This window comes from Epinephelus moara, chromosome 13, assembly GCF_006386435.1.
Source record: "Epinephelus moara isolate mb chromosome 13, YSFRI_EMoa_1.0, whole genome shotgun sequence".
NCBI lineage: Eukaryota > Metazoa > Chordata > Actinopteri > Perciformes > Serranidae > Epinephelus > Epinephelus moara.
The window spans coordinates 21,997,352-22,024,490 of NC_065518.1; the positions used below are offsets into that span (position 1 = coordinate 21,997,352).

Sequence of the window (27,139 nt, forward strand, 5' to 3'; positions counted from 1 at the left end):
TTTCTGTCTTTGCACTGTTCGACCTGCTAACCACAACACAGGAAGGAAGATTAGACTGGCAGGAAGGAGCTGCAGCATGTAACTGTGTCTCAGTGACAGCACTGACTGCGATGACTTCGGCTGCTGTGTGTGCTCGTGACTCGTTTAATTTGCTCTGTAGTCCTCGACTAGGTTTCACTCCTTTGAAAATTCCTCTAATTCACACTTGACCTACGCCTGCCGTCGTGAGGGTCATGGCATTACTGCGTAAAACATCTGTGTGGGCATCGTTTCACATGCTTTGATACCTACAGACAACTTCAACAAGCTCGGGTGAGTTAACTGAGCTTTGTGTACTACTCATACACCATTTATTGAACCTTCACAGCTACAGAAGGTTTGTAAAACCTAATCTAGCAATAAATGTTTCCTCTCCATCATGGCATTGAGTGTCCAGGCCAGTGAAAATGGAATAAAATAAGACCATCATGAGCCTTTAACTCCCTTTACCATAGGCTAATATGCACCTGTCATACTGGCACCTCATAATTGTTTGTTTTAATGAATTTACAACTGATCTGTCTGGCTTTATTTTCTTTGCTCAGTATTGCTGGCGAACTTTCATCATGCAAATGACACTGCTACTTGAGCTTTTGCTCATTGCTGACGATTCTTGAGGGGTTTTTTTTTTTTGCAAACATTTCCGGAGGTACTGAGCACTCTCTAGTGTACCGTTGTCACAACACTCTCTCCCAACACATTTGTACAATGACAGCATGCCATTGAGTGGTTCTGACTATTAAGCTGCACAGCGGAAGCTGGCGTGCTGTCTGGAGTGCATCTGCGTTTTTGAATCGGCTTCCTCTAAGTGAGAAGTGACGTGACCAGCAACAAACCACACAGGAAGGCGTTCTCCATTTCCCGTTATGTCTCGGTGAAAAACCTCAAACACAGTTTGAATTTATGTTTGCAACACTTTCATTGCAGTTTGTGATATGAGATACTAATAATATAGCTTTTTTTATTTAGTACATTTTGCAATGATGCAATACAATGTGCTTTGCAAAAGCTAAAAGCAGTTACAATAGATCAATAGATAGATTAAATCAAGTAGGATGTGTTTTGCTTTTCTTTAAAAGCTGAAAAGAAGTGCACACAGTCTGTTTCAGAGTTTGGAAGTGTGAACTAAACAGCTGACTTCCTGACAGTGAAAGTATGACATGTGAGGTCATTAATGTAATTCTAACAAAGGTTGCAAAATAATATGATATGAAAATTAGACTTCTTATCAGAAACCAGTGTGTGTGGGCAGATTGTGTTTTATTGACATCCCCTCCACTCTCCTGTTACACCAGTTAAACTTTGTTTTTCTTGCTGGCTCAGATGGTTTGGTGACGTCAGGTAATTCCCAGCATACGTCATGTGAATCCATGTTACTGGCATCCATTGTGCTTTTAGTTTCTCTGTTTTGTAACATCTGTTGTCTCAGTTTCTGATATAAAGCACTTTAAATCGCCTGTGCTACAAATATCAAGCGGCAGTCTGACCTGATGTTACACATCCAAAAAAGCTGCATTACATTTAGCTCAGGAGAAAATAGACTTTTAAAGTGATGTCTAATGTATCGATGGGCTTAACCACAATGCTGAGCGGTATTGCAAATCACTCAGGTTAAGACCATCTGCTGCATCTTGTAAATGAATATAGCTTTAGCACTAATTGGTCGTTGCATCTTGTTGTGATAGTGAAGTATATATGTTGCTTTTCAACATACATACTTAAACAGTACTGCAGAACTTCCTCACAGTATACATTTACATTTGGATTATTAATTAGACCAAGGAGGAAAGGTCCAGAAGATACTGAGGCCTTGGTTGATTTCTTCACTTCCTGTCAGTACAACCCATCATGCTGAGTTAATGTAGTTGCACGTTGAGTAAATAATGCTGTACTTTGTATTGTGTAACAAACAAAAACAGGGACGTCTGGGAAGAGAAATTATCCAACATTCTCATGGAGAGGAAGGCACATTACGATTCTATCCTGGACCGAAGCAAGCGCATCACGTGGCAGGACGACTGCTACGTGGATCTCCAGTCTACGTCGTGCTCTCTCTCTTCACAAGCAGAAACAGAGGGTAAGAGTCATCATGTCTATTATATGGAAGCCCAATTCCACCAGTGTGATAAAAACAAAAAGGTCCTGTAAGGCATCCCAAAAGGAAAAAACACAGGGCAGTGCAAACTCAGAAAACAGTCCTCATTGTTTTGAGATACTAATGAATGTGAATGTTAGTGTGAGTAGTGCTCGTGAATGTTTTCCATTATTTTGCAATACTAAGTTTTTGTTCTTGTGATACTAACTTATTTTGTGATATTAATTCATTATTTTGCAATATTAAGTCATTATTTTAATATTTAGTCATTATTTTAATGTTTAGTCATTATTTTGAGATACTAGATAAGTCCTTATTTTGAAAATATTTAGTCATTACTATAATGTTTAGTCATTATTTTGAGATACTAGATAAGTCCTTATTTTGAAAATATTTAGTCATTATTATAATGTTTAGTCATTATTTTGAGATACTAGATAAGTCCTTATTTTGATAATATTTAGTCATTATTGTAATAATAAGTCATTATATTGTGATATATAGTCATTATTTGGATAATATTAAGTCATTATTCACGTAATATTAAGTCATTATTTTGTAATATTAAGTCATTATATTGTGATACATAGTCATTATTTTGATAATATTAAGTCATTATTTACGGAAGCGTATTGCATTCACTTGACAAATAAAAAAAAAATCTGTTTTATTGAGTAATTTTTTCTGTTTTTCTGAGTAATTTTTTTATTTTTCTGTTTTTCGGTGTAATTTTTTTCTGTTTTTCATGGTAATTTTTTTTTATTTTTGTGGTATTTTTTTTCTGTTTTTCGTGGTAATTTTTTTTCTGTTTTTCGTGTTTTTTTTGTTTGTTTGTTTTTCGGGGTAATTTTTTCTGTTTTTCTGAGTATTTTTTTTCTGAGTTAAGAGAGCAATAGAACAACAGACGCTTTCATTCCTTTCTTGAGAGCTCGATATAATGGAAGCAAACATGACCCGCTTGTTTAGTTTAATCCAGTTTTACTTTGTTTTGGGTTTGAGACACTGGGAGATACTCTTGTCTTTAAGTCATATAGATGGTGTTATCATTAGTTTGTCGACTTTACGCAGGCACCTTAAGACTTTGCGGTTGTTCAGACGAAAAGCCCATTCAGATCTGCTGGACATTGCAGTGTTTCTCCAGAATCAGTTGGACACATAACCCAAAACAAAGTAAAACTGGATTAAACTAAACAAGCGGGTCATGTTTGCTTCCATTATATCGAGCTCTCAAGAAAGGAATGAAAGCGTCTGTTGTTCTATTGCTCTCTTAACTCAGAAAAAAATACTCAGAAAAACAGAAAAAATTACCCCAAAAACAAAACAAAAAACACGAAAAACAGAAACAAAATTACCACAAAAAACAGGAAAAAAAAATTACCATGAAAGACAGAAAAATTAAAAAAAACTCAGAAAAAAGAAAAAATTACTCAATAAAACAGATTTTTTTTATTTGTCAAGTGAATGCAAAACGCTTCCATAATAATTCATGTAATATTAAGTCATTATTTTGTGATACCAAGTCATTATTTTGCGATACTAAGTCATTATTTGTAATATGAAGTCATTATATTGTGATACATAGTCAATATTTGGATAATATTAAGTAATTATTGATGTAATATTAAGTCATTATTTTGCGAAACTAAGTAATTATTGATGTAATATTAAGTCATTATTTTTGCGATACTAAGTAATTATTGATGTAATATTAAGTCATTATTTTGCGAAACTAAGTCATTCATTTGCAATATTAAGTCATTATTTTGCAGTAAATAGATAACTATAGATAATATAGTATAAATAAATATAAATATAAATAACTATAGATACTAAGTCATTTTGTGACATTAAGTAATTTTTTTGCAATACCAAGTTGTAATTTTTTGTCATACAAAGTCATCATTTTGCGATATCATGTAATTGTTTTAACATAGTCATTATTTCAAGAAAGTTTCTCATTATGACTTACAGACATCTTTTTTTAGATTTGTCATTATTTTGGCAGAAATGGGCTTCCATACTCATATACTTGTGCACTGTTGGCTTTGGAGTGGTTAGTGTCAGAAACTGCTTTCCGGTGACACACATAAAAGAACATACGCCACACAGCTATAACAGCAATCAGTCCTAACTCTAGAGGGTTGATGGGAGGATGATGATGGTAAAGACAGCTAATTGGTCCTGACACTAAGATGAGGACAATCAGCAGTAGTCAATGAGTCTATATATTAGCATCATTAAAGGGAATTTACATTAAGTTAAAAAGACATGTGCCTTACTTTCATATACAGCCTGAAAATGATCTCCACTTCTACTTTATTCAAGATCAGTCCACAGTCCTGATTAATACAGAGTTATTTTGACATTATCATCCATGTTGCCTGCATAATATTTATTCATATTCACATTCTGTGGTTCTTATTATGAATATTAAGCCACAGAGGTGAGATTAGAGCCTTATCTGTAGCACAACGGGAGCTGTGATTAATTATATCAGATGCAAGGACAATTTCATATCCTTCGTGGTTGAAGTTTGTAAATAAAACCTTCCAAAAGTTATTACAGCCAAGCAAGGGTTTGAGAAGTGCATTATTTTACTATAAGAGAGAGAGGTTTCAGAACAGTCATTTTATCTCTCTTATTGAAGACAATGACTTTATATTTATTGTTAGGAGGAGGAGGATCATTTTGTGGTGATCTTTGGTGACTGAGCCTGGTGGGGATTTGAAGACAATTGGTGATATTGTTAGTAAAACTTCTGGGGAAAAATAAAAAGTCAGTTTGCTCAGTCATGTATAATGAATTTAAAAAGAAAAAAAAACGGAAGGGATGGTTGCAACTGTAAAATTATAAAAATCAAACGGGAGACTGATGTCAACTTTTTCAAAGACCAAATTGGTGGAAATATATTTTAAAGGTCTAGATGGCATTCAGCAGTGATGTTGCAGTGGCTGACATGAAAACGTGAACATGCTGACTGCCCTATCTCATTCTAAGGTGACAGAAACACAACAACTCTAATTTTCAGGTCATTATAAACACATGAAAACATAGTTATGAATATCATAGTCCCTTTCTGCCAGTAGAAACCCCTAAATCCTACATACTGGATCTTACAAGTTTAACGTGGGAGTTTTTATCTCATTTTCAGAGAAACTGGTCATGGTCATACAGTGCTCAAAGTTTCCCTCAGTAGTACCCTCCCACGAACATCCTACATGATAAAAGGAAATTTACTGTATATGCTTTGATTTGATTTTAACTCAGTTAGTTTTAGTCTATTTAAGTTTATTTATAGAGCATATAACAGACACCTGCTCAAATAAAAACAGTCATGAATAAGAGAATATAAGTAAATTAATGAAAGCATACATATCTTGATGAAAGCATAACACAAAAACATGATTGTACAAACAACAAAACAAGATACAAGCAAATAGAAACCAGAGTGTGGTTATGGTCAGGCGTGTCATCATTATGATAATTACAAGGCTAAAGAAAAGAGATGGGTCTTAAGAAAACAAAACAATGATTGGTCACCAGATCTGAGGGGTTGGGAGGTGGAAAAGAGGATGAGCAGTTCAGAGATGTAACCAGTCGTTGCTTTTAAAACAAGTAAAAGAATCTTTGCCTCCTGAGATCCAAGCTTTTGTTTGGTATGCATTTTTAATTTCTCCTAGCTATCTGAGTTTAAAAGAATCTAATAAGTATAATAAAACTAAGCACTGTCTAATTAAAATAAGTTGTTTTTGAAAATTAAAAACTGCAAATTATGTCCTCATATGGGGACGATAAAATTGTTTATTTCAATGCCTGAACATTGTTGTGCAAAAACAAAAATTGCAAATAGCGCAACATTTGTCAAATGTTTTGTAACTCTATGGGTTAGGGGTCACTGTTCAAGTCTAAAACTTTTCTAAACTGTTCATTTCAATGCATGAACATGGCTGTGCAGTACAAAAATTGGGAATAATGCAAAGTACCTAAAAGCCTTGTGATTTGTTTGTTTTGTAACTATAAATTCTCACTGCTTCATCCAACTAATCAACTTGTGTTAAAATGCTGCAAAGCAATGATACAATTATAAAGTCCCAATGTCCTCAAACAAGTACCTCCCAGTTAACAGGGTCTTAGCTTGTTATTATTGTTATAAAATAAACAGGTTTCAACCTTAAAAATGAGCAGGTTTTGTACCTTGTCCACTTTTGTGTTGGAACTGGCTGTAGATGGACATGAATGAGATGGCTGCCATCTTGTTTTGATATGGATTAGTGTATTGTGCTTTTGCTACCACTAGATGGTGTAATAAAGTGTCCATGAACGAGGACAACAGGTCTAAGTAAAGCAGAATAATGTATAAGGTGCAGCAATCCTACAATTTAAAGTTCTCATATGAGGATGCAGGGTCGCAAGAGGTTAAAATCAATTCTGTTCTTCAGTGGTAACCAGTAAAGAGAGGCCAGTACAGAGGAGATATGGTCTCTCTTCCTGGTACCAGTGGGGGTTCTTGCTGCTGAATTTTGAACAATCTGCAAGCAAGATAGTTCGGATGGACTGATTCCAACATGAAAAAATAGAAGCATGGACTGCAGTCAAATCTTCAATGCACAGGAGTGATTTTAATTTTGTAAGTGACCTGAGATGGTAGACGCTATTGCTGAAAATGGAACTAGGCTACTTATCACGAACAGTGACGCACTGCTCACCATGTCCGCTCACCAGCTTTCTAGGGGGAAACCCTGATACTGTTCAGGAAGCTTATAGGTGTTGGAAATAACTTTGATACTTCTCAAGAATTAGGAACCAGGAAATGTCAGTTCACTTGAAATGTTATTCTGAAAACACGCTCCAACCCTAACACTGGCATTTGTTAGTCTGTATGCCGAAGAGAGTGTCGTAATTCACTGAGAGAGGAGCGAGAGTTGTGTTTGCTGAGGAGGATTTTAAGGATATTGATGTCACATTAGACAAAACAAATGTTCCTGACAGATGTTCACGTTTAAGGTTTGTGCAGCTTTTTAAAATGAAAGAATCTGTTTTTGATTTCAGTGAGATTATAAGTGGAGCGGGTAGATGAAGTTTAAATGCTGCCTGTGTGTTTTGTTGTTGTTGTTTGTTTTTGGATGGATTATTGAAGACGCAAATTGCAATGAGTCAATGTGTATTGTTGGTGAAGTTTGAAAAGGCGGAGGTCACATTTTTCTTTACATAACGCTGTCATCAGTTCTCAAACACTGAGACAGTTGCAGATGATGGTAATTGCTGCAAAAAAGTCAGAGAAAGCTGGAACTGATCTTTTTTTAGATCTTTTTTATAGGGAGGGGGGGACTGCAGGAAAATGTTTATCTCTCATTGTTTGGTTTAATATATTTAATTGGCTGTTGGCTTGAATAACGTCATACCTCACTCCTGGCTGAAATGCAGATTAAGGTAGTACAAATGCCATTATATGCAACAACAAAAGTGCTTTTAAACTAGATTATTATCCATTGAACAACTAAATGATTTTATAAAACACAGATTCTAGATTATAGGAGTGTTTATATGGTTATAAACGTTAACATAGATGAGTGTCTGAGCTCTGTTTGAAGTGATTATGAGCACAGGCAGGATCATGGATTCTTCTATCGATTACAAATACCAAGTGCTGTGAGAGTTCTGGGATCAAGAGAAAGCATATGGATTAGCTTCTCCACAAGGTGCCTTAATGAAGAATGAATGCTATTGGTCATGTTAATGCTTTGGTATGGTGATTAGAGACTAATTTAACAGGTAAACAAGAGGCTGTGTGAGGCTGTACTGAGCTAAATGCTAATGTCAGAGCGCTAACATGCTCACAATAACAATGCAGACACACTGTTTAGCAGGTACTGCATAACATTTACCATGTTCACTGTCTATGTTTAACATGTTAGCATGCTAACGTGTGCTAATAAGCATTAAACATACATAAGGCTACAGCTGAAGCTGATGGGAATGTCATTAGTTATGCAGGTATTTGATCATAAACCAAAATATTTGACAAATTATAATTTAAAATCAATGGTGATCACCACTATTACAATATAGTACTATTACAATTGGGGGACATTAATCCTTAAACCAAATTCCACGACAGTTTATCCAATAGTTGTGGCGACACTTTACTCAAAATTATTATTAATTTAATTAATCAAAAGTCAGGGGATTTGTACACATGACACCCCTCTCTGTTGCTCTTCTTGAGGTTTATTCCATTTTGTTTCCTCCATTACAAGGTTTTTGGGGGGACTTTTTCCATATCCAAATCTGTTAAGCCCCTTGTTTGTGATATTTGGTTATGTAAATAAAATTGACTTAGTCACTATAGTTTTTTAAGATTCCTCCCCTTGGGATCACAAATATCTATACAAACTTTAATTGTAATCCATCCTACAGTTGTTGTGATATTTCAGTCTGAACCAAAATGGTTTATCAAGCAGTCAATCAACAGACAGACTGACAGACTGACATGGTCAACCATAGAGTCATGCTGCTTGCGTGGGACGAAAATAGAGGGAGTGGTTGTTTGGGTGTGTTGTGTAATGATTAACATCAAGAGCGTTTTTTTACGAAACAAGCCTTAAAATGAACCTGACCATGCATATGATATTCATTGGAAAGATTAAGAGTGGAAAAGAGAAACAAAAAAGAGGAACGGACTGTTATCTAGAATCACAAGTATTATACAACTTGATTACCCAACACAAGATAAAATGAAAGTTCAAATTTAAAGTTGAAACAGACAACAACTCATAATTCCCGTGTTGCCAAGTGGTAATTGTTGGTGTCACTGTCACAAAGACAAGCAACCTTTCTGTGTTCCTCAGAGCCTCGCAACTAACAACAACACAGGATACATTGTGTTTTGTTTTCCACAGTTAATTTCATTGTTTCATCATCTGCTGTTTCTACTACTGGAGATAGTAACTGCAAAGAAATTACACTGATACTCTTTGGTAACTGGGGATAGTTAACCGATGGCTAACAAGGAAAACAAAGGCACAAGCCTCTTCCTGTTTTTGGTCGCACCACGGTTGACACACTTGAACCATAAATCGAGCCTTCATTTTACCAGGTGATTGTACCCGGTGGCAGACAAAGTTGCATAGTAAAATTGAGGCTTATAGAGAACCAATCTAAATCTTGATGGTATCATTGGTGGTGTCAGTCCCCAATGACTTCATAATACCAAGTTAAAGTGAAAAATATGTCTATTTCCATACAAGAGGGCTCTTTTGCCATTTAAAAAAAGAACTACCATTAAAAAACCATTAAATCAGTCAAGTCCTAGTCTTTGTACAGCACTTTGCATCGAGCACTTTGATTCTACAGGAAACAGTAATGTCACCGCTAAAATGAGACAACAAATTGTTTTCTCACTGATATATGAACTGCAAAATATTATTTGCAGATATGTGAGGGGAAGTAGCATGAAACCTCAAGCTGTAGCAGAATACATTTTTTTGTACTTCTTTCTTTTTTCTTGTTTTTCTTTCTTTCTTTTTATACATGTATTTTTTTTAAAACTATAAATAATCAGCATTTTTTCCTTAATAGTTTGCCATCAGCATATAGTTTTTAGTGTGAAAGAGTGAATGAATTCGTGACAAATAGGTACAAATTGTACAATGTTTTGCTACAGTACATCAAAATGGGCTGTTGTAGCATAAGAAATTGTCTTTGTTAATTATCAATTGATGATCTCATTTATCTAGTTTTACCTGTGCTGTGTTTTGGTTCAGATCTTGGCTGGATCCAAAAGCATCAAGACCAGCTGCAACGCTTCTCCACATCCTCCTTCCTGGAGGGCATGTTAACCCACCTGAGAAAGGTGGATGTTCTGAGTTCAGCTGAGGAGACCAAGGTCAAGGAAGCAGGACGGCTGCAGGACCAGGTTAACATGCTCACAAGTATTGTCAGCGACAAGAACGCTCAAGGGTCTGATGCTCTCCGGGGCTTCATCGAGAGCTCAGACTCTCAGGTGGCCCAGCTCATCGTCAACCATGGTAAGGAGCTTTAAGTTGGATTTTCTGTCTGTGTTGGTCATTCTTTTAAAGGGGGAAGATCATCCAGTAATAGCTGGGATGGTGGTTTGTTTTCTGAATCTTCCTAACAGAATGTTAAAGGGTCACTGACCAAAATTTTGAGCCCCAAACTGCTTCTGATGGGCCATTCAGTGTGTTAATGTAGGTGTGTAAATGTAACTCACTATGAAACGTTTTTGCAACACTCTTAGGATAAAAGCACTTTTTAAGTGCTATTCCATTTCTCATTCAAAGCGATTAAAAAGATAACTTTCAACAATATCCTGAGTCACTTTCTTTTTCTGCAGAGTCCATGGTGAAGGAGCACAAAGAGATGCTGCTGCGGCGATATGAGCAGTGCAGAGACAGAGATTCCGTCAGCTGCCCCAAACTGAACATCTCATCAAGAACCTTACTCCTGGTCGATGGACTTTCTGACCTCCAGCAAAAGGAACATGACTTGATGCAGGTGGGGGCGACCCGAGGAGGGAAAAGAAATCATCTAAGACAGCTGGGGCTCTCCAAACTCCTGGAGCCCCTGACCCGGGTCAGTTTACCTCCCAGGGTCTCCCTCACAGTCGGGGTGGCAGGTATCGGTAAGACAACCTGGGTCCGACACTTCATCAGACAGTGGAGCCAAGGCGCCATGTGCACAGACGTGAGCTTCGTCTTGCCTTTCACTTTTGGTGAGCTGAACTCACTTGAGAAACTCTCTGCTGAGAGGCTGGTGAAAATGGCTTTTCCTCATTTAACAGACCCAGGTCTGGTCCTGAGCAGCTCCTGCCGCACACTGCTCATACTTGATGGTTTGGACGAATTCCGCTGCAGTTTAAATTTCTCTGATGCAGCTCCATGCAGCGACCCAAAGAAAGAAGTGCCCATCGATGACCTGATTACTAACATCATCCGGGGGAATCTACTCCCTGATGTAGCGGTGTGGGTGACCTCCAGGCCAGGAGTGGCCTCACTCATCCCTGGAGGATTGGTTGACAGGGTGACTGAGATCCCAGGATTCAGCCCAAAGGACATCCAGCTCTTCCTGAACCACCACTTCTCTGAGAGAGATTTTGGCAGTAAAATATGGGCACACTTGGAGTCCCATAAGATCTTAATGGTGATGTGCTACATACCATGCATTTGCTGGATAGTAGCTGATACCCTGATGTACATCATGCAGAGTGGATCCCAAGAGAGCCTCCCGAGGACTTGCACCGAGCTATACGCTCACTTTTGTTCCATGAAGGCAGAAGTAGGTGAACCAAGAGGCAGGGAGCCTGTAAAAATGGAGCAGCTCCACAGCAGCAACCGTAAACTGCTGGGGAACCTCGGACGACTGGCGTTTTATGGCCTCCTCAAACACAAGTACACCTTCAGCGAGCAGGACCTCAGGGCCTATGGGATAGATCTGCTGTTAACTCAGTGCAGTCTTGGTGCTGGAGTTCTTGTTCGGGAGGAGTCGGTCATACACACAACATACCGGTTCACTCATTTGACTCTGCAGGAGTTTCTTGCAGCCACTTTCTACTATATCTCCTCCAAGCGGGCAATCTTTGACTTATTCTCAGAGAGCACCATGTCTTGGCCCAAGATCGGTTTCCAGAACCACTTCAGAAGTGCCTTTCAGCACTCGCAACAAGCAGAGGACGGCCACTTGGATATGTTTGTGCGCTTCCTGACAGGCCTGCTGTGTCCTCTTGCACAGATTCCACTCGCTGGGCTTCTGGCCTTCGGGAAAGACGACGGCAACCAGAAGGCGTGGGCAGCAGGGTTTTTACAAAGCCTCTTGGTCAGCGGAGGCGCAGTGGTGTCCCTGCGTGCAGTCAACCTGGCTTACTGTTTACAGGAGCTGCAACACACAGAGCTGTTGCGCAGTGTAGAGGAAGATTTACAGCTCGGTAGCCTAGGAGGGAAGTTAACACGGGCTCACTGTGTTGTGCTGGGCTACCTGCTGCATGTGTCTCCAGAGTGCAGTGAACAGACCAACCTGACAGGCTCTCTGAACTACACCACAGTGAAATGTTTGCTGCCACAGCTGCTGTACTGCAGCTATCTCAGGTCAGCTCTGCAAAGCAACATCTTCCAGTAAACTAAAAGGCCCAACACACCAAACTGACAACAAAGAACTAGGGGTGACAAAGACCGACTCTTGCGTCGCCTCCATTGCCAGTGTCTCGGCCAAAAAAGTCTAATTTGAACGCACCACAAAGACTACAGCTAACAGTCAGCTAGCACGTATGTTCTGTGTCTGCATGAGAGGAAATAACTTTCCATAGTAACAGGCAGCAGAAGTCTGTATTTGTTATTAAAAGAGGGAGCCCGGAAGACAGGTGGATTTAAGATACTAGTTAGTCACATTTTCAACACAACCTGAGTAGCCACTACATTAATTGTGCAATAGTGAACAATAATACAATTACAAACCGTTTCTGCTGAAGAGCTCAATGGCTATAAAAATAGTATTACCTATTTCGATCTCAAGCCCTCTGAGCTGAGCTGTCAGTCAGATTGATTTCATTCACCAATGGCCTCCAATGGGTCCGACGTTAGTTCAACATGCTGAACATGCCGAAAAACAGCTGGCTAGTGCCAACGGTACGGGACAAACCGCAAAAATTAGGGTGACAGATGCTCACTCGATGGGCCGACATTAACCAACAGGCGATAGTCAGCTTGGTGTGTCAGGGCCATAAAACTCAGGAAAAAGATTGGAGGGTGAAACTTGTAACTTATCTTCTCTACAGATTAGAGAATAATCACTTCAAAGATGATGTCATGGAGTTGCTGGGAAGCCTCCTGAGCGCCAAAGACTGCCATATCCAAAAGATAAGGTGAGATCGCACCTACATTTTAGCAAGCATCATATGATGAACATTTTGCAGTGATCTTATGGCATGTGAACTTTTTCACTTGCTCATTTGCTGATTGCTCATATAAATGACAACTCTTGATTATCATGTGGTTTTAAGATTTGTCTGGTGATTATCATTAATATTTTGTAGCATATGTACTGTATGTGACCTCTTTTGTCTACCTCCTCAGTTTGGCAGAGAACGCCATCAGCAACAAAGGTGCCAAAGCATTGAGTCGAGCCCTCCTGGTGAACCGGACACTAACGTCTCTCAAGTGAGATTTGTTTGTTGTGTTTGACCTATGACTGATTACAACTGTGTTAAGTAAACAGCCATAACCTTTTGAATCCATACCCTTACACAACAATTCTGTCTCATGTGCTGCAGCTTTAAAAATATTTGTACTTATCTCCAAGTCCCTGCTGTGTTTTATCATTATATGTTGATCATCTATCCACCTATTTATAGTCTCCGGAACAACAACATCGGCTCTAAAGGGACAAAGTTCTTGGCAGAAGCTCTGAAAATGAACCAAGTCCTGGTATCTATCAAGTGAGTTGCAATGGATTTTAGCTTATACACCTATTTTTATCCTGCAAAATATCACTGTGGTGGAACACAGTTGGTGTAATTGCTCAATTTCCACCACTTCTCAGCTTCCAGAACAATGCGATTGAGGAGGAAGGTGCCCAGGCCCTTGCAGAAGTGCTGCACTGCAACCGCAAGCTGGTGTCTCTGAAGTGAGACTTACCTGTGTTTATTATATGTTCTATGTATAGTGTAAGTGTGTGTGTTCATGCTCACAATGTTGAGAACATTCTTCTTTCATGTATGTAATGATTTAGCATACGGAAGAATACGATTGGAGCGGGAGGAGCCAAAAGGATTGCAGAGGCACTGAAGATGAACCGCACCCTCACAAAGCTGATGTAAAGTGATATTTTCATTTAGTGAACTGATCTTGATAAAAGCATACACTTAATTATGCAAACATTTATTACATTTATCCCAGTGGATTAAATATTACAGGCTATTGTCCTTTTCTGTGTCCTTCATACTCAATAATAGATCAACTTGCCACTTAATTTGTTCATACAAAAGTCTTTATGTTAAGATAGCACATACAGTATAATACCCCTTGTTTTACAGAGCGTCAAAGTTAATGATTTTTTTTCTTTTATTTTTGTTTTTTGCCTGCAGACTTTGTAGTAACCAGCTCGGGGACAAAGGAACAGTTGCTCTGGCAGAGGCTTTGACAGTCAACCACACGCTGCTCTCGCTCCAGTCAGTACCTTCTGCACAGTAGTGCATTGTCGTTATAATTCATCACCCTCTGTTTAGAAGTCTACTGCTAATGCATTTTAACTCTGGGTTGCTAAAATTTGGTTTGCATGCTGTGCAAATGTGACTTGCAGAGTAATTTACTACAGGTGCGTTTGATGTCTCTTTTGGCAGACTGCAGAGTAACTCAATCAGCAACAGGGGAATGACAGCTTTAACTAAAGCACTCAGGCTGAACCGTGGACTTGTCTCCTTAAAGTGAGTATTAGCTAAGATACCTCTGATCAGTTCATGAATTGTGCCGTCTCATGTTTTTATGACTTGAGTCAACCTTATTAGACATTTTTAGACGGATCTATGATCACAGCCAACTCTTCAATGTGGCAGTTTTACAGTTTGGATATATGTAAGTATCTTTCTTACTCAGAGTTAGGAGGCTTTCACATCATGCACCTGGGCTCAGATCTGGCTACACTTGACCCCAAAGTCAAATTCGTTTCATTATAGGGAGCATTCTGTGCCGTACCTGGACTCAAGTCCACTTTAAAAGGTGGTCCCAAGTATCGTTTATGTGTACTCTGGTACAATACGCATCAAGTGTGAAGACCAACTGTACCAAAACACGCAAGTATACTGCTACTATAACACCACTACAAGGAGTTTTCAATCGGTTATCAAACAGTCTCGGACCCAGATCCGTGGTGCTTCTCAAAGTCAAGGAAAGATCCTTAAATTGCTGAATTTCAAGGGGGCTACGTCATCAAATCCCGCTACAGGACTGTTCCAATGTTAAGCCTCCTTCAAAATCTACCGATAACCGAGTCCTTTCCTCAGAGAATTTTCAAAGACGCATGTGTGTATCCTCAGCAGACATGAAGTACCCACAGTCTTTGTGCACGATTTGCTGGAATTGAAGGCAGGACCTCTTCAATGATGGATGGCTGAGCACTCACTAGCCTGTTCAAATTTGTGTTCACCATATGCTAGAAAGAAGTATTGCATAGCCTCTGTAGGATCCGACTTGGAAGGACCCGTCCTGCCAAAGAGGCATCCTTGACTTTGAGAGGCACCACTGGCCTTGCTGCCATCTTTGACACTCAGTCGAAGCTACAGCAGTAACTTTGAGAGCTTTGTGCTAGACAGCAGGAGCTCCTTTCTCAGCTCGCTGCTCTACTGGTCCCTACTAAAGTGTCCGTTTGCAGTGCCCTTTCCTTCACTCTAGCACAAAAACAGGTCACGTAGATGATGGCACAAGTGTACCCAGGTACAGAACAACATTACTTATGTAAAAGCTGCGCAGCAGGGGAAAAGAGAGGGGGACCGCCGTTCTGGCACTGTATGAATAGATTGTACCTAATGTGAAAACACCCTTAAAGGAAATTATTAATACCACTTTCATATCTGCTCAGTAAACAGAGTCTAAGTCTTGACGTCACGTCCAAGCAAGCCACTGTTCCACTAGCTTCTGTAACTCGTGTCTTTTGCTGTGTTTGTGATACACACACTGATATACCAGTGCCAGTAGGCTACCAGTTACCACTCTTAGCCTGTATGTTTGTTGTTTTTTGTGTTATTATAGACATCAGAGAGATTTTTGGTCTTTGACAGATTCTGTAAATCTTGCCAAACCAAAGTGCATTATGGGTCTAGTTGCCATTTTTGAAGTATTTTCTTTGTGTTTGCTTTTATATTGAAGCATGTAGCGTAATTAACTGGAGGATGCTTGATTCATCTTACAGTATGAAAAGGGGGTAGGATTAGATCATTTTGCTTCTTCCAACTTCTTCCAAATTTACTCTTGATGTTTTCAGTTCCGCTCACTGTAGCTATTCCTTCAAAATGGTGCCTCAGTAATGTCATGCGAAATCCACACACGTGCCTGACAAACACCAATATGGCTACAGCCAGTAGCATATTAGCTTAGCTTCAGAGGTTCTGGTAGGGTGATTTTGTTACTGTTGGACAGAGCCAGACCCAGGTTAGTTGTTTCCCCTTGTTTTCAGTCTTTATGCTAAGCTAAGCTAAGCTACCCTGCTTAGCTGCTGGCTGTAGCTTCATATATACCACAAACAATGTGTTAGTCATAACAATCTTTTCATTGTAAAGAATGAGTAGATTGCAAAAATATGTACAATGTGTGAATAAAATGTGATGACAATAAAAAGTATTAAAAAAAAACAACTTTTCATTTTACTCTTAAAAAAGTGAATAAGCGTGTAATTGAAAGCGTAATTTCTAATCCAATTTTCCCCTGTATTTTTCTGTCTGTCAGTTTGAGGGAGAACTCCATCGGGGTGGAAGGAGCAAAAAACATGGCCCATGCCCTCCATGAGAACAATTCTCTACAGGACCTTGAGTGAGTCACTTCATTAATAGCAATGTGCAGTTTAATGCCCAGCAGAGGCTTAGAAATATCCAACTGTTCAGGAAATGTAACCTCCCCCTATGTCACTTTGCACTATTGTATGATGGAAAATTGCATTTCCAAAGAGACTATAGAATGAACCCCAAGGCCATTTGAACAGGTATGATGATAATCACAATTTAACTTGAAGGCAATGATCGACTCTGGATTTTATGATCATTTCTATTCCTTTCATCTCTGTATTTCGCTGCACTTTACTTTTTATTTGTTTTTGTGTATTTTGCATTGTTTCTGTTATTGCATTTTTTGTATTTTATCTTGTGAAGCACTTTGTGAGTCCTCTCTGTGAGAAGTGCTATATAAATACATTTACTTACTTACTTACTTCTATGAATGTCTTTACCCACTTGTCAGTGAATTTCAGTGAGCATTGTTTAACTCTTTAAACTATATCTAGTGTGTGTGTGTGTGTGTGTGTGTGTGTGTGTGTGTGTGTGTGTGTGTGTCTCAGTCTCACAGCCAACCTGTTGCATGATGAAGGGGTTCAAGCTATAGCTGGCGCAATCAAGTTTAATCAAGGCCTCACCTCTCTACAGTAAGTGAGGCTTTTAAATACAAATGTCACCACGCGCATGAACATACACCCGAGGCTGCTGGTAGTTCAAGTATCACCTGCTTCACTCCTTTTAAAAATGTTCCTGAGCACCAACAATGATGGTACAACAATAGAATAAAAAGGCCACTAGCATCAGAATAACCTTTATTCAAGACTGCAAACATGTTATGCACTCACAACATAAAATTAGATTTTTTCAGAAACATTTGAAAGAAAATACAATACCAGAATACACAGATCAGCCAGAGCATTAAAACCACTGACAGGTGAAGTGAATACCGTTTATCATGTTTTTACAATGCAATGTTGTGCTGGGCAACCTTGGGTCATGGATACGTGTGGATGCCACTTGACACGTACAATGCACCAAACAACGCTGCAGACCATGAACAACCCTTCATGGCAATGGCACTCCCAGGTGGCAGTCCCCCCCCCCCCCTCCCCCCGTAAGACAATGCACAATGCCACACTGCAAAGACTGCTCAGGTCTAGGGAATGTGACACAGAGCTTAAGGCATCGACCCAATCTCCAAATTCCTAAGATCCCAATCTGATCAAGCATTCATCGTACCCCAGAGGTACCCCTTATCCATAGTAGGGCCTCCTTGAATTGCACTTGGCTCTGACCTATCAAGACATAGACACAGGACCTCTAGGGGTGTGCCTGATCCTTTGACTCCTGTGGGTTGCGCAGTGGGGTATGAACATGTCCCAGAAATGCTCAACTGGATTGGGATCTGGGGAATTTAAATGCCAGGTCAATGCCTTGAGCTCTTTTTCTTGTTCCTCAGACGATTCCTAAGCAGTTTTTGTGGTGTGACATGGATTATTGTCCTGCTGGGGAAGCTATCAGGGACTGCTGTTGCAATTAGGTGTTGTACTTGGTCTGCAAGCATGTTTTGGTGGGTCAATCGTGTCAGGTGGCATCTACATGAATGCCAGGACGCAAGGTTTCCCAGCAGAACATTGCATTGCAACAGGATGATCGATATTCCCTTCATCAGTCCGTGGTTTTGATGTTGTGGCTAATTGGTGTTTGTAACATTAGGTGATAGCTTTTTAATTGCAATGCATTAGTCCTGTTAAAGCTAGTGTAATTAATATTTCTATACTGACTATCATTCAAATTAACTTTGGCAGCTGTCTTCAGTAAACAACCTGTAAACCCCACAGTGTGCCTCCTACACAAGCAGCAATGTCCGGGGCTAAAAATTGAGCCAAACACACATCCATAGCTCCACCCTCTTATCCACATATGGTCACTTCTGGCTCCAAAAATCCAAGATGGCAATGGCCAAAATTTCAAATCCAGGCCTTCAAAACAGGAGTCCACAAACCAATTGGTGACATCACAGTGGCTACGTTCATTATTTCTGTACAGTCGATGCTAATGTTGTGCTTACTCTTACATGTAATTTCAAATTAATGTGATTTGCTGCTTAGTATGTAAACAAGCCACTCTTTGCTACCACGTTTCCCTTATCAAATCTATAAGGTGATAATATGTCAGTGTTTTGTTGTTTACAGCTTGTTGTGCTGCCCCCAAGTTTTAAAAAGTAATTCTCAATTACAGGATACAGTACTTTTTTTGCTACTGTTTTCTTGCAGCTATCGTTTTTGTTTACGACATATTAAAAAATGACATGCAGCATTTCCCTCATAGTTGACCTTATGTGCCTTTCTTTCTCTTTTTACAGTCTCCAGTGGAATTTCATCAAGTCCTCTGCCACTAAAGCTCTGGCCCATGCCCTCCTCTCCAACACCACAATGCAGCTCTTGGAGTAAGACCAATAGTTAAACCTCTGGCACTGTCAGCCTCATTACCCCATCACTGCCACCCACCTCTTTTCCACACACTTTTAGAGTAATTACATTTATTTCCCCTTTATTGACATCACAGAGAGAAAATGATTAGCGACAGCATTTCATTGACTGATCGTGGTCTCATCCAGCAGCTAAACAGTTAGGTGGAATTTCAGTCACAGCGTTGTAACATACACTGTTGTCATTGTGTCTATGTTTGTGTCTCTGTCTTTTTTGCAGCCTACAGGAGAATGCTATTGGAAATGAAGGCGTCATTTTTCTTGCCAAAGCCCTGAAAAGCAACGCATCTCTGCACACATTATGGTTGGCATTACAATTGTGCACAGTGATTGTGATCTTTAAGTTCAAATGAATGAAATAAGTCAGTTTTTAAACACATACATTTACATAAGTTATGATCGACCAAAATCTTTCTAGATGTGCAATAGCTTCCTCTATTATTTTCCCATGTGTTCACTATTTTACATGCTGTCTCTGTAGTCTCCAGGGAGTCTCTGTGAGCACAAGTGGCGCCCTTGCAATAGCGGAGGCTCTACTGACCAACCAAACCTTGCAAACATTAGAGTGAGTCCACGTTCTTTTCTTGAGTCAAACTGTTCCTTTGTTATTTGGCATTCAGCCACATACTGTGTAACAAAGATGTAATTTAAAATCAGCAGAGCTCCATCTTGCTCCTTGGGAGTAGCTATTTTTTGTTTCCACTTTGACTGATAATGAATCGCAGATATAGCAGACCATTATTTGGCTTGAATAGGACCAAGCAGGGCTGGTAGAGGCACTGAGAGCCTTTTTAAAGCTGCTCTCCTTCTGTTTCTTTACCTGAAAAACATTTACTCTTTCATTTGTCTGCTTCATAGATTCAATAACTTGTGTTTGCTCTCTGCTGTCGATGTTAATTTGTTTGTCTATTTAAGCTTAAGACAATGCCAGCACCCGATTTACCTTGTCTAACCTGGCACAAGTGTTTGCTTGAGACAAACATCACTTCAACAAGTATTGGCTTCCCTATTCTGTGAGCACTGTCACATTTGCTCATTAAATTTGTTTTGTGAATAAATGTGTGTCACAAAATGAGACTTATGCCCTTTTCTGGTTAGTCTGGCTTTAATCTCATTGAGGATCAATTGATGCTCAGTAAATGTTTGATTGACTGTCAATCGATTAACCAGAACCAACCAATGTTTTTAATCCTATACATTCTGTTTTTTTGCTATGATTTTCCTTGCAGTTATGTGTCTACATTTGCTGTGATTTTATGCCAGTCTAAATTAATATATCACATTCAGCGTTAGATAATGTGACAGTATACATTTTTAGTCAACATAAATTTGTCAATTGTCTGAGATTTGGTTTATACCATGGTAACTATTACTTTATCATCTCTGGGTGTATTAGACCTCTGTTGGCAATGCTGCAAATCAATTTTCAGAACTGTTTTATTGTTATATTTGATTTTTATATGATTTTTGAAACAGTGTGATGAGTCGCTAGGGCCAGGTGGGACCAGGGGTGGATGGTGTGAAGTCGTCTGGGGAGGGATCCCAAGACTGCATTCATGCATTCTTGTGTTTACTGTACAACCTCTTGTATGAATCTTTCATTGTTGATGCTGCCAGTGTAACAACACGCTCTGTCACTTATTTACAACAACTATTGTATTTTTTACTAAGTGATTGCACGTTTTCCACTGTTTCAGTCTACGTGGGAACGCGGTGGGGATGGAGGGAGCGAAGGCTCTGGCTAATGCACTGAAAAGCAACAGAAGCCTCAAGTCGTTGAAGTAAGTCCTGCTGGAGCTTACTGTGATCCATATGAACCAAATTGTCAGTATTTGCCCATTTAGACAGCATAAGAAAAGTCACTGCCATTGTCACACAGTCTATTTTACCTACCTTACCTTGGAGAACATAGTCTACACCAGTGGATCTTGGGGCTGGGTATCAGTACCCAATATCTTTTGACCAAAATAATCCAGTACTAAGTAGCATCAAAACATTTCCAGTCAAACGATATCAGCATTCAGTCCTTTTTGGTCCCAGATCTAGAAAAAAAATACTGTTTATATGGTTTTGCTTGCGGCCAAATATAATGTTTTTTGATTTATTGTGACGTCCTCTACACACAACATGGACAATGACACATTCAACGTCATTCACCCGATTCAGTCTCTCTCTTTTTCAAACTTGGTGAGGACTAATTTGGAACAATGTGTGAGCACTGCTTGGATTGAGACAGATGGTATTTTGTGGTGGCATGTCATTGCATCTAAATGGGGCTAAAATTAGCACATTCACCCACCTTTCCATCAATGCCAATCAGAGCTGGATGTGATAAATACCCATGACTTCCGCAGAGTCATTTAACCCTGGTGTGAATGCCACTTGTAACCTCTCTCATCACAGTAAAAAGCCAAACGTTAGCAGGTCTGAGTGGGTTTTCCGTACAGTGGAATAGGGGCTTTGGTATCACTTTACCAACCCATCACACAAATGAGTGACTCCTAACATAAAAAGGTGAACTCTTCGTCCAGGTAGCTGTAAAGTAGCTCATAGGCATTTAAATGTACTGGACTTCCTGCCAAAACCAGCACTGAAAATAAAAGCTCTATATTTGAATCACTGGACATTTGATTAAAGAAATATATCTCTCTCTGTGCATCATCAGTCTCCAGGAGAACTCTCTGGGTATGGATGGAGCCATATTCATTGCAACGGCCTTGAAGGGAAACCACCAGCTGACATACATCAAGTGAGTTTTCTTTTCTACGCCTCCCCCCATACAGTATATTCTTCTACATACAGTTCATATACTACCAAAATCATATACTACTTCAGGGACAACTATATGCTGTCATACTGCCCATTAAAACACTTGTTCTTCAGCCTGCAGGGAAATGGGATTGGAGAATCAGGAGCAAAGGTCATATCTGACGCCATCAGAGCCAACGCTCCAGGCTGCGTGGTGGATATCTGACGTGTTATCAGATGATGGTGTACATTATGTTGTTAAATTAAACTCTAGCTATATGTTGGCACTGAATATTGCTCTGTAAATCTTTCACTGTAACATAGATATTCACATATTTATTATGACATTATTAAAGTAAGAGTTGCCATAATGGATGAAAAAAAGAGGTGGGTGAACTTTAAAGTGGCACAGCATCCATAATTACAGACTGGAGCCACATTCCTCTGATATGTCCTAATGAAGATGTCATTCTGTACATTTGCTCTGTTTGCACAAATAAATATGGTGTGTAGAAATAACATGGTCAGATATCTGTCAGCCTGCTCTGCTAACATCACATTATTAATGGTGAAATACTCATTTATAATCTCTGGGTAAATTGCATCTGTTGTTTGATTTATTATATCTGCCTAACACCAGTTTTATGCCAGAAATACTAATATGACTCATTGCTCAAAGAGTTTGCACTTCCTCCATCACTTCTATACAGTGCTGCTGTTACAATCTGTTCAACAACACAACTGACTCAAAATGGATTCTACTCTTTGTGCTTGTGTGTTATAAATACAAACATACATCCTATCATAATGTTGGGTCACACTTGAGAGATTCAAGCAGAATAGGAAGCCAATAAAGAAGATCAGCCAGTCTATCCTTGCCGAATCATATTCACAAAAGCCTTTGTGACATTTTTTACTGAGCTCAGGGTTCAAAGATTTAAGGGGCTTACGAAGCAGCTGTTCAAGATGCAACTGGTTTGGTGTGGCAGCAAGCATCAAAAAAATAAAAATGCTAATAATAACACAAAACTTTATTTATGCAGCAATTTTTAAAACAAAGTTACAAAGCGCTTTACATGGTAGAATCGGGATTGAAGGTAATAAAGTCAGATAAAATACTTTATTACTACAGCACTTATTTAATACATTACTGTTTAAATTATATTGCTGTCACATAAGATATATTTACTGTCACTTTAACATCAATACGATATATAATATCATAGCCTACTCCTTACCCCACAAATAAGCCTCTTTAAAATTAGTAACCACATACACACAGACATAATAATAATAATAGATCAACTCAGATACAAAAATAAAATGGAATAAAATTCACAACAATAATATAAGAAAGAAAAAAACAATATCAATAAAACAGATAAGACCGGAAAATAAAATGGTGTGCTCACATAGATAACAAAAAAAAAAAAAAACTTTGAGAAGTGATTTATTACATGCCACTGACTGTACAGCTTCAGCAGGGAGTTTCAGAAGCTGAAGGGCTCTGACTGCAAAGGCCAAGTCACTTTTAGCTTTGAGCCAAGACTAATGAACAACCTGCAGAGACCTGCCAACGGATCTGATCAGATTGCAATCATATGACACTTGCGACCTGTTATAGGTCTCAACTGTGGTCACTGTTCAGAAAACTAGTAGACACCACATTTTTAGTTGGACAGGCAGCCTCCCCAGACTGTAGACATTTAACTTATTCCACACATCATAGTCTTTGGTTCACTGTGAAAAAGATGGCTTCATCTTTTACTTTAGAAACAAGAGAAACTGTACACCTCTGTTTGGTAGCAAAAATAGTCAAATACAGCCAAATGTTGCAAATGCCCACTCTCACACAGTTTATTTCACTGCCTGATTACTTGGTAACAATTTGCTTCTTGGCAATGATTTTAATACACAACCACTTTTTAATGTGCAGGATGGTTTAGAGCTGTCAGCTGAGACTTCACTGCTGCAATGTTTCTCCGCAACACAGGAGCAAACAATGTAACTCATTTGCCCTAAAGGTCTAGTTTTTCCATTTTCCCTTAGGAACAACTGTTTGCCATGTCTGCTCATTTATACACACAGCAATATTTATATACACTGTGAATTTTGTTAAGTATTTAGGCTACTCGTGGGTCTTTACAGAAAACATTCAAATAAATTAATCAGTCCTTTGCATTATGCAGGGCTCCAATGTTCACTTATTCATCACACCTGGGTGGTGACGTTCAGGCACAACTGCTCTCGTGCCCTGCAGTGTACAAGCCATTTATGTATTTATTTTAATACCTTCTCAGCACCTTCCCTCGTTGGTTTAGATGTGCGTGCAAACTCTGATTTGTCTTTGCAGGAAACAGTCTACAGCCATGCTAGCGCCTCTGTGAGGCTGTACTTGAGCTAAATGCTAACGTCAGCATGCTAACATGCTCACAATGACGATATCCTGATTCTAAGCAGCTGAGGCTAATGCTGATGGGAATGTCATTTGTTTGCATTGCTTTTGGTCATAAAACAAAGTATTGAGCAAATAAATATTCTGACCTGATGATACATGAAAAGTTAAGGGATCAAATGTCCCAAACTGCAGTGAGCCAGAGACAATTGGACTCATCACTGCTAGATATTCATTTTCTCTCTCATCCCATCTGCAATCACAGACTGTTTTAAAGCCTGTGTTTAGTTGATTATATACTGATTATATTTTTGAATTATTGTCAGTATGAAGCTGCTGAAATGCAAACAGACGCAGAGAGTCCTCTGGTGTACGGAAACTTCTGGTGAGCTGAGCACAAATTGAGACTGTGGCAGGCTTCCTAATCAATATTCAACACGTCTATCAAATGGGACAACCAGATGCTTTCCTCTCACTACAATTAAATAAAGACTTTCTCATGTTTGGCTTTGTCTCCACTCGGATTAGTGAAATGTAACACATTTGTTTAGCTGCCTTGGCTGCACTGCTTTTGTACAGATCATACAGGCTGTGGATGGGCCTGACTTTCCATCATCCATACAAATGAAACAGGACACACACACATGCACTTGCACACCCGTCTGTCCTTAAATGGCCTCTTGAGTCTAAGCTAGGATTCAGAGGCTAGATGTTGCAATGTGCATGCACAAAAATCATGTAAACACCATTTTCAACTTTTTCATTTTTGTTGGCACAGCAAAATCCTGATGGGACAGGCAGAGGTATTCATATGTAGACAGAAGATTTGGGAACATGTACATTCATTCCCGGCTGTGGTGGGTGTGGGAATAACGCTTGTGTATGTGCACACATTTTTATATTGACTGAGATTTACAAACCATGCACACCGTTTTACGTTATAAACCTGTTTTCACATTTCCGCCTTTTTGTCAACCTTACCCAAGAGGACCGTTTTGCTCCCAGTAGTAATCAGCTGGAAGATTTCGCCAGCATTCAAGACAAAGAGTTAGTTTGTGTTTTGCATTCTCACTCTTTCCTCGCTGTATATCCATCTTTGGATGCATACAATACTTGTAGAGTGTATTCAAGCTCAATGACTGGATAGTTATTACACAAAAGGGGGCGCTATATCAAAGACAAGGAAAAGAAACTGAAAGACCGCACACAGGACACAAGGAGCAAAGCTTGCAGAACACAAGCTAATATTAGAACTTGTGCACAATATCACACAGGGATGAAAGAAAGGGCAATTTCATTACTTTGACTAATGTCCATAGTGCATGAGAGTGCAAAAAGTGTCAGAGAAGATTGCTCTTTTATGCAGAACTTCAAAGGTAGTGCTTGGTCCGACAATGGTCTGGAGTGGAGTGACAGCTCAAAGCGGTTAAGTGGGGGTGAAAATTACTTTGCTATCAGTGCAAAGTATTAGCAGCTGTAGGAACTTTTAAGAAGGCCATAACTGCAAAGACCAAGTCTAAATACAGTATTTTTGTCTTCAAAGTCGATGTGGGCCATCTGGGCACAGTGTGAGCATGACGAAAACGAAAAAATAGCAATCAATCAGATCTATCCTGCTCTCTAAAGCCAACTGTCTAGTAAATGAAAAATACAGCCCAGTTGGCAGAAGAAAATGTTGGCATTGTATGTTTCTGCAAACCATGAATATATTACACTTGTATATTAGGGGCGGCCATGGCTCAGAGGTAGAGCGGGTCATCCACTAATTGGAAGACTGGCGGTTCAAAATCCTGGCTATTTTAGCAGGAGTGAGAGTGTGTGTGAATGGTTGCCAGACAGCAGGTGGCACCATGTATGTGAATGTGTCAATGGGTGAGTGTAACATGTAGTGTAAAAAGCACTTTGAGTGGTTGAAAGGCACTTTACAAGTGCAGTCCATTCATGTGTCATAGGTAACATTTCAGCATTTCTAAAGTGACATAGATGGACTGACTTTGTCATCTGGAGGCAGAGGGGATGGTGGTTGTGCAGACCACTGACAGCAGCTTTTTAGCCACCAAACATGGGTATTTTTAGCAACTTGTCGCTGTTTTTCCACCATAGATAGTGCCACAAAAAGCGGTTGCTTTATAGCGGCCCATCGCTGCATTCCCTGATGGGATAGTGCCACGAAAATTGGTTGACTGGGACATCGCTGCATTTACTACTGAGCTAGTGCCCAGGAAAAGCGGTTATATTTCTGCCGGCATAGGGCAACCAATAGCAGTTGTCTTTTACTGAGACATCTTGGTGTTTCCTGCCATGATAGTGCTACAAACAGTGGTTGTTTTTACTGAAACACTGCAGCGTTTCCTACCGGGATAGTGCCATGAAAAGTGATTGTTTTTAGACATTGCTGAATTTCCTAATGGGATAGTGCCATGTTACCATGCTGTTCTTGTGCTGGCACAGTGCAAAAGCACTTGTGTTTACCCAAGACATCCCTGTGTTTTCTGCGGGGATAATGCTACGAAACGTGGTTGTTTTTTACTGAGACATTGCTGCATTTCCAGCTGAGATAGAGCCAGGAAAAGGTTGTTTTTGACCAAGACAGAGATAGAGCCAGGAAAAGGTTGTTTTTGACCAAGACATAACTGCATTTCCTCTGGGTATAATGCCACAAAATGAAGTAGTGTTTTACTGAGACACTGCTGCATTTCCAGCTGAGATAGAGCCAGGAAAAGGTTGTTTTTGACCAAGACATCTCAACTCAACTCAACTTTATTTATAGAGCACTTTAAAAACAACCACAGCTGAAACAAAGTGCTGTACAAAAATAAAAACATAAGACAAACAATAAAAACAATACAACAGTAAAACAAGAGCAGAGTCTCATGCTAGGTT

At 39.3% G+C, this 27,139-nt stretch overlaps 1 protein-coding gene across 2 annotated transcripts; it reads left to right on the forward strand.

The window, feature by feature from the left end:
• The first annotated feature begins 114 nt into the window (after positions 1-114).
• Positions 115-22,245, forward strand: nlrc3 (NLR family, CARD domain containing 3). 2 transcript variants are annotated; one of them, XM_050059958.1, is made up of 19 exons: positions 115-312; positions 1,959-2,116; positions 9,898-10,161; positions 10,488-12,234; positions 12,921-13,007; positions 13,219-13,302; positions 13,497-13,580; positions 13,685-13,768; positions 13,874-13,957; positions 14,229-14,312; positions 14,484-14,567; positions 16,582-16,665; positions 17,186-17,269; positions 18,988-19,071; positions 19,334-19,417; positions 19,595-19,678; positions 20,811-20,894; positions 21,779-21,862; positions 21,997-22,245. In XM_050059958.1, the coding sequence occupies exons 2-19, from the start codon at positions 1,993-1,995 to the stop codon at positions 22,085-22,087; spliced, it is 3,405 nt and encodes a 1,134-aa protein (XP_049915915.1). In that variant the 5' UTR covers positions 115-312; positions 1,959-1,992; the 3' UTR covers positions 22,088-22,245. The 2 variants fall into 2 exon arrangements, with proteins under 2 accessions (XP_049915915.1, XP_049915916.1); XM_050059959.1 differs by lacking the exons at positions 115-312; positions 1,959-2,116 and adding an exon at positions 7,025-7,138.
• Positions 22,246-27,139: the final 4,894 nt, after the last annotated feature.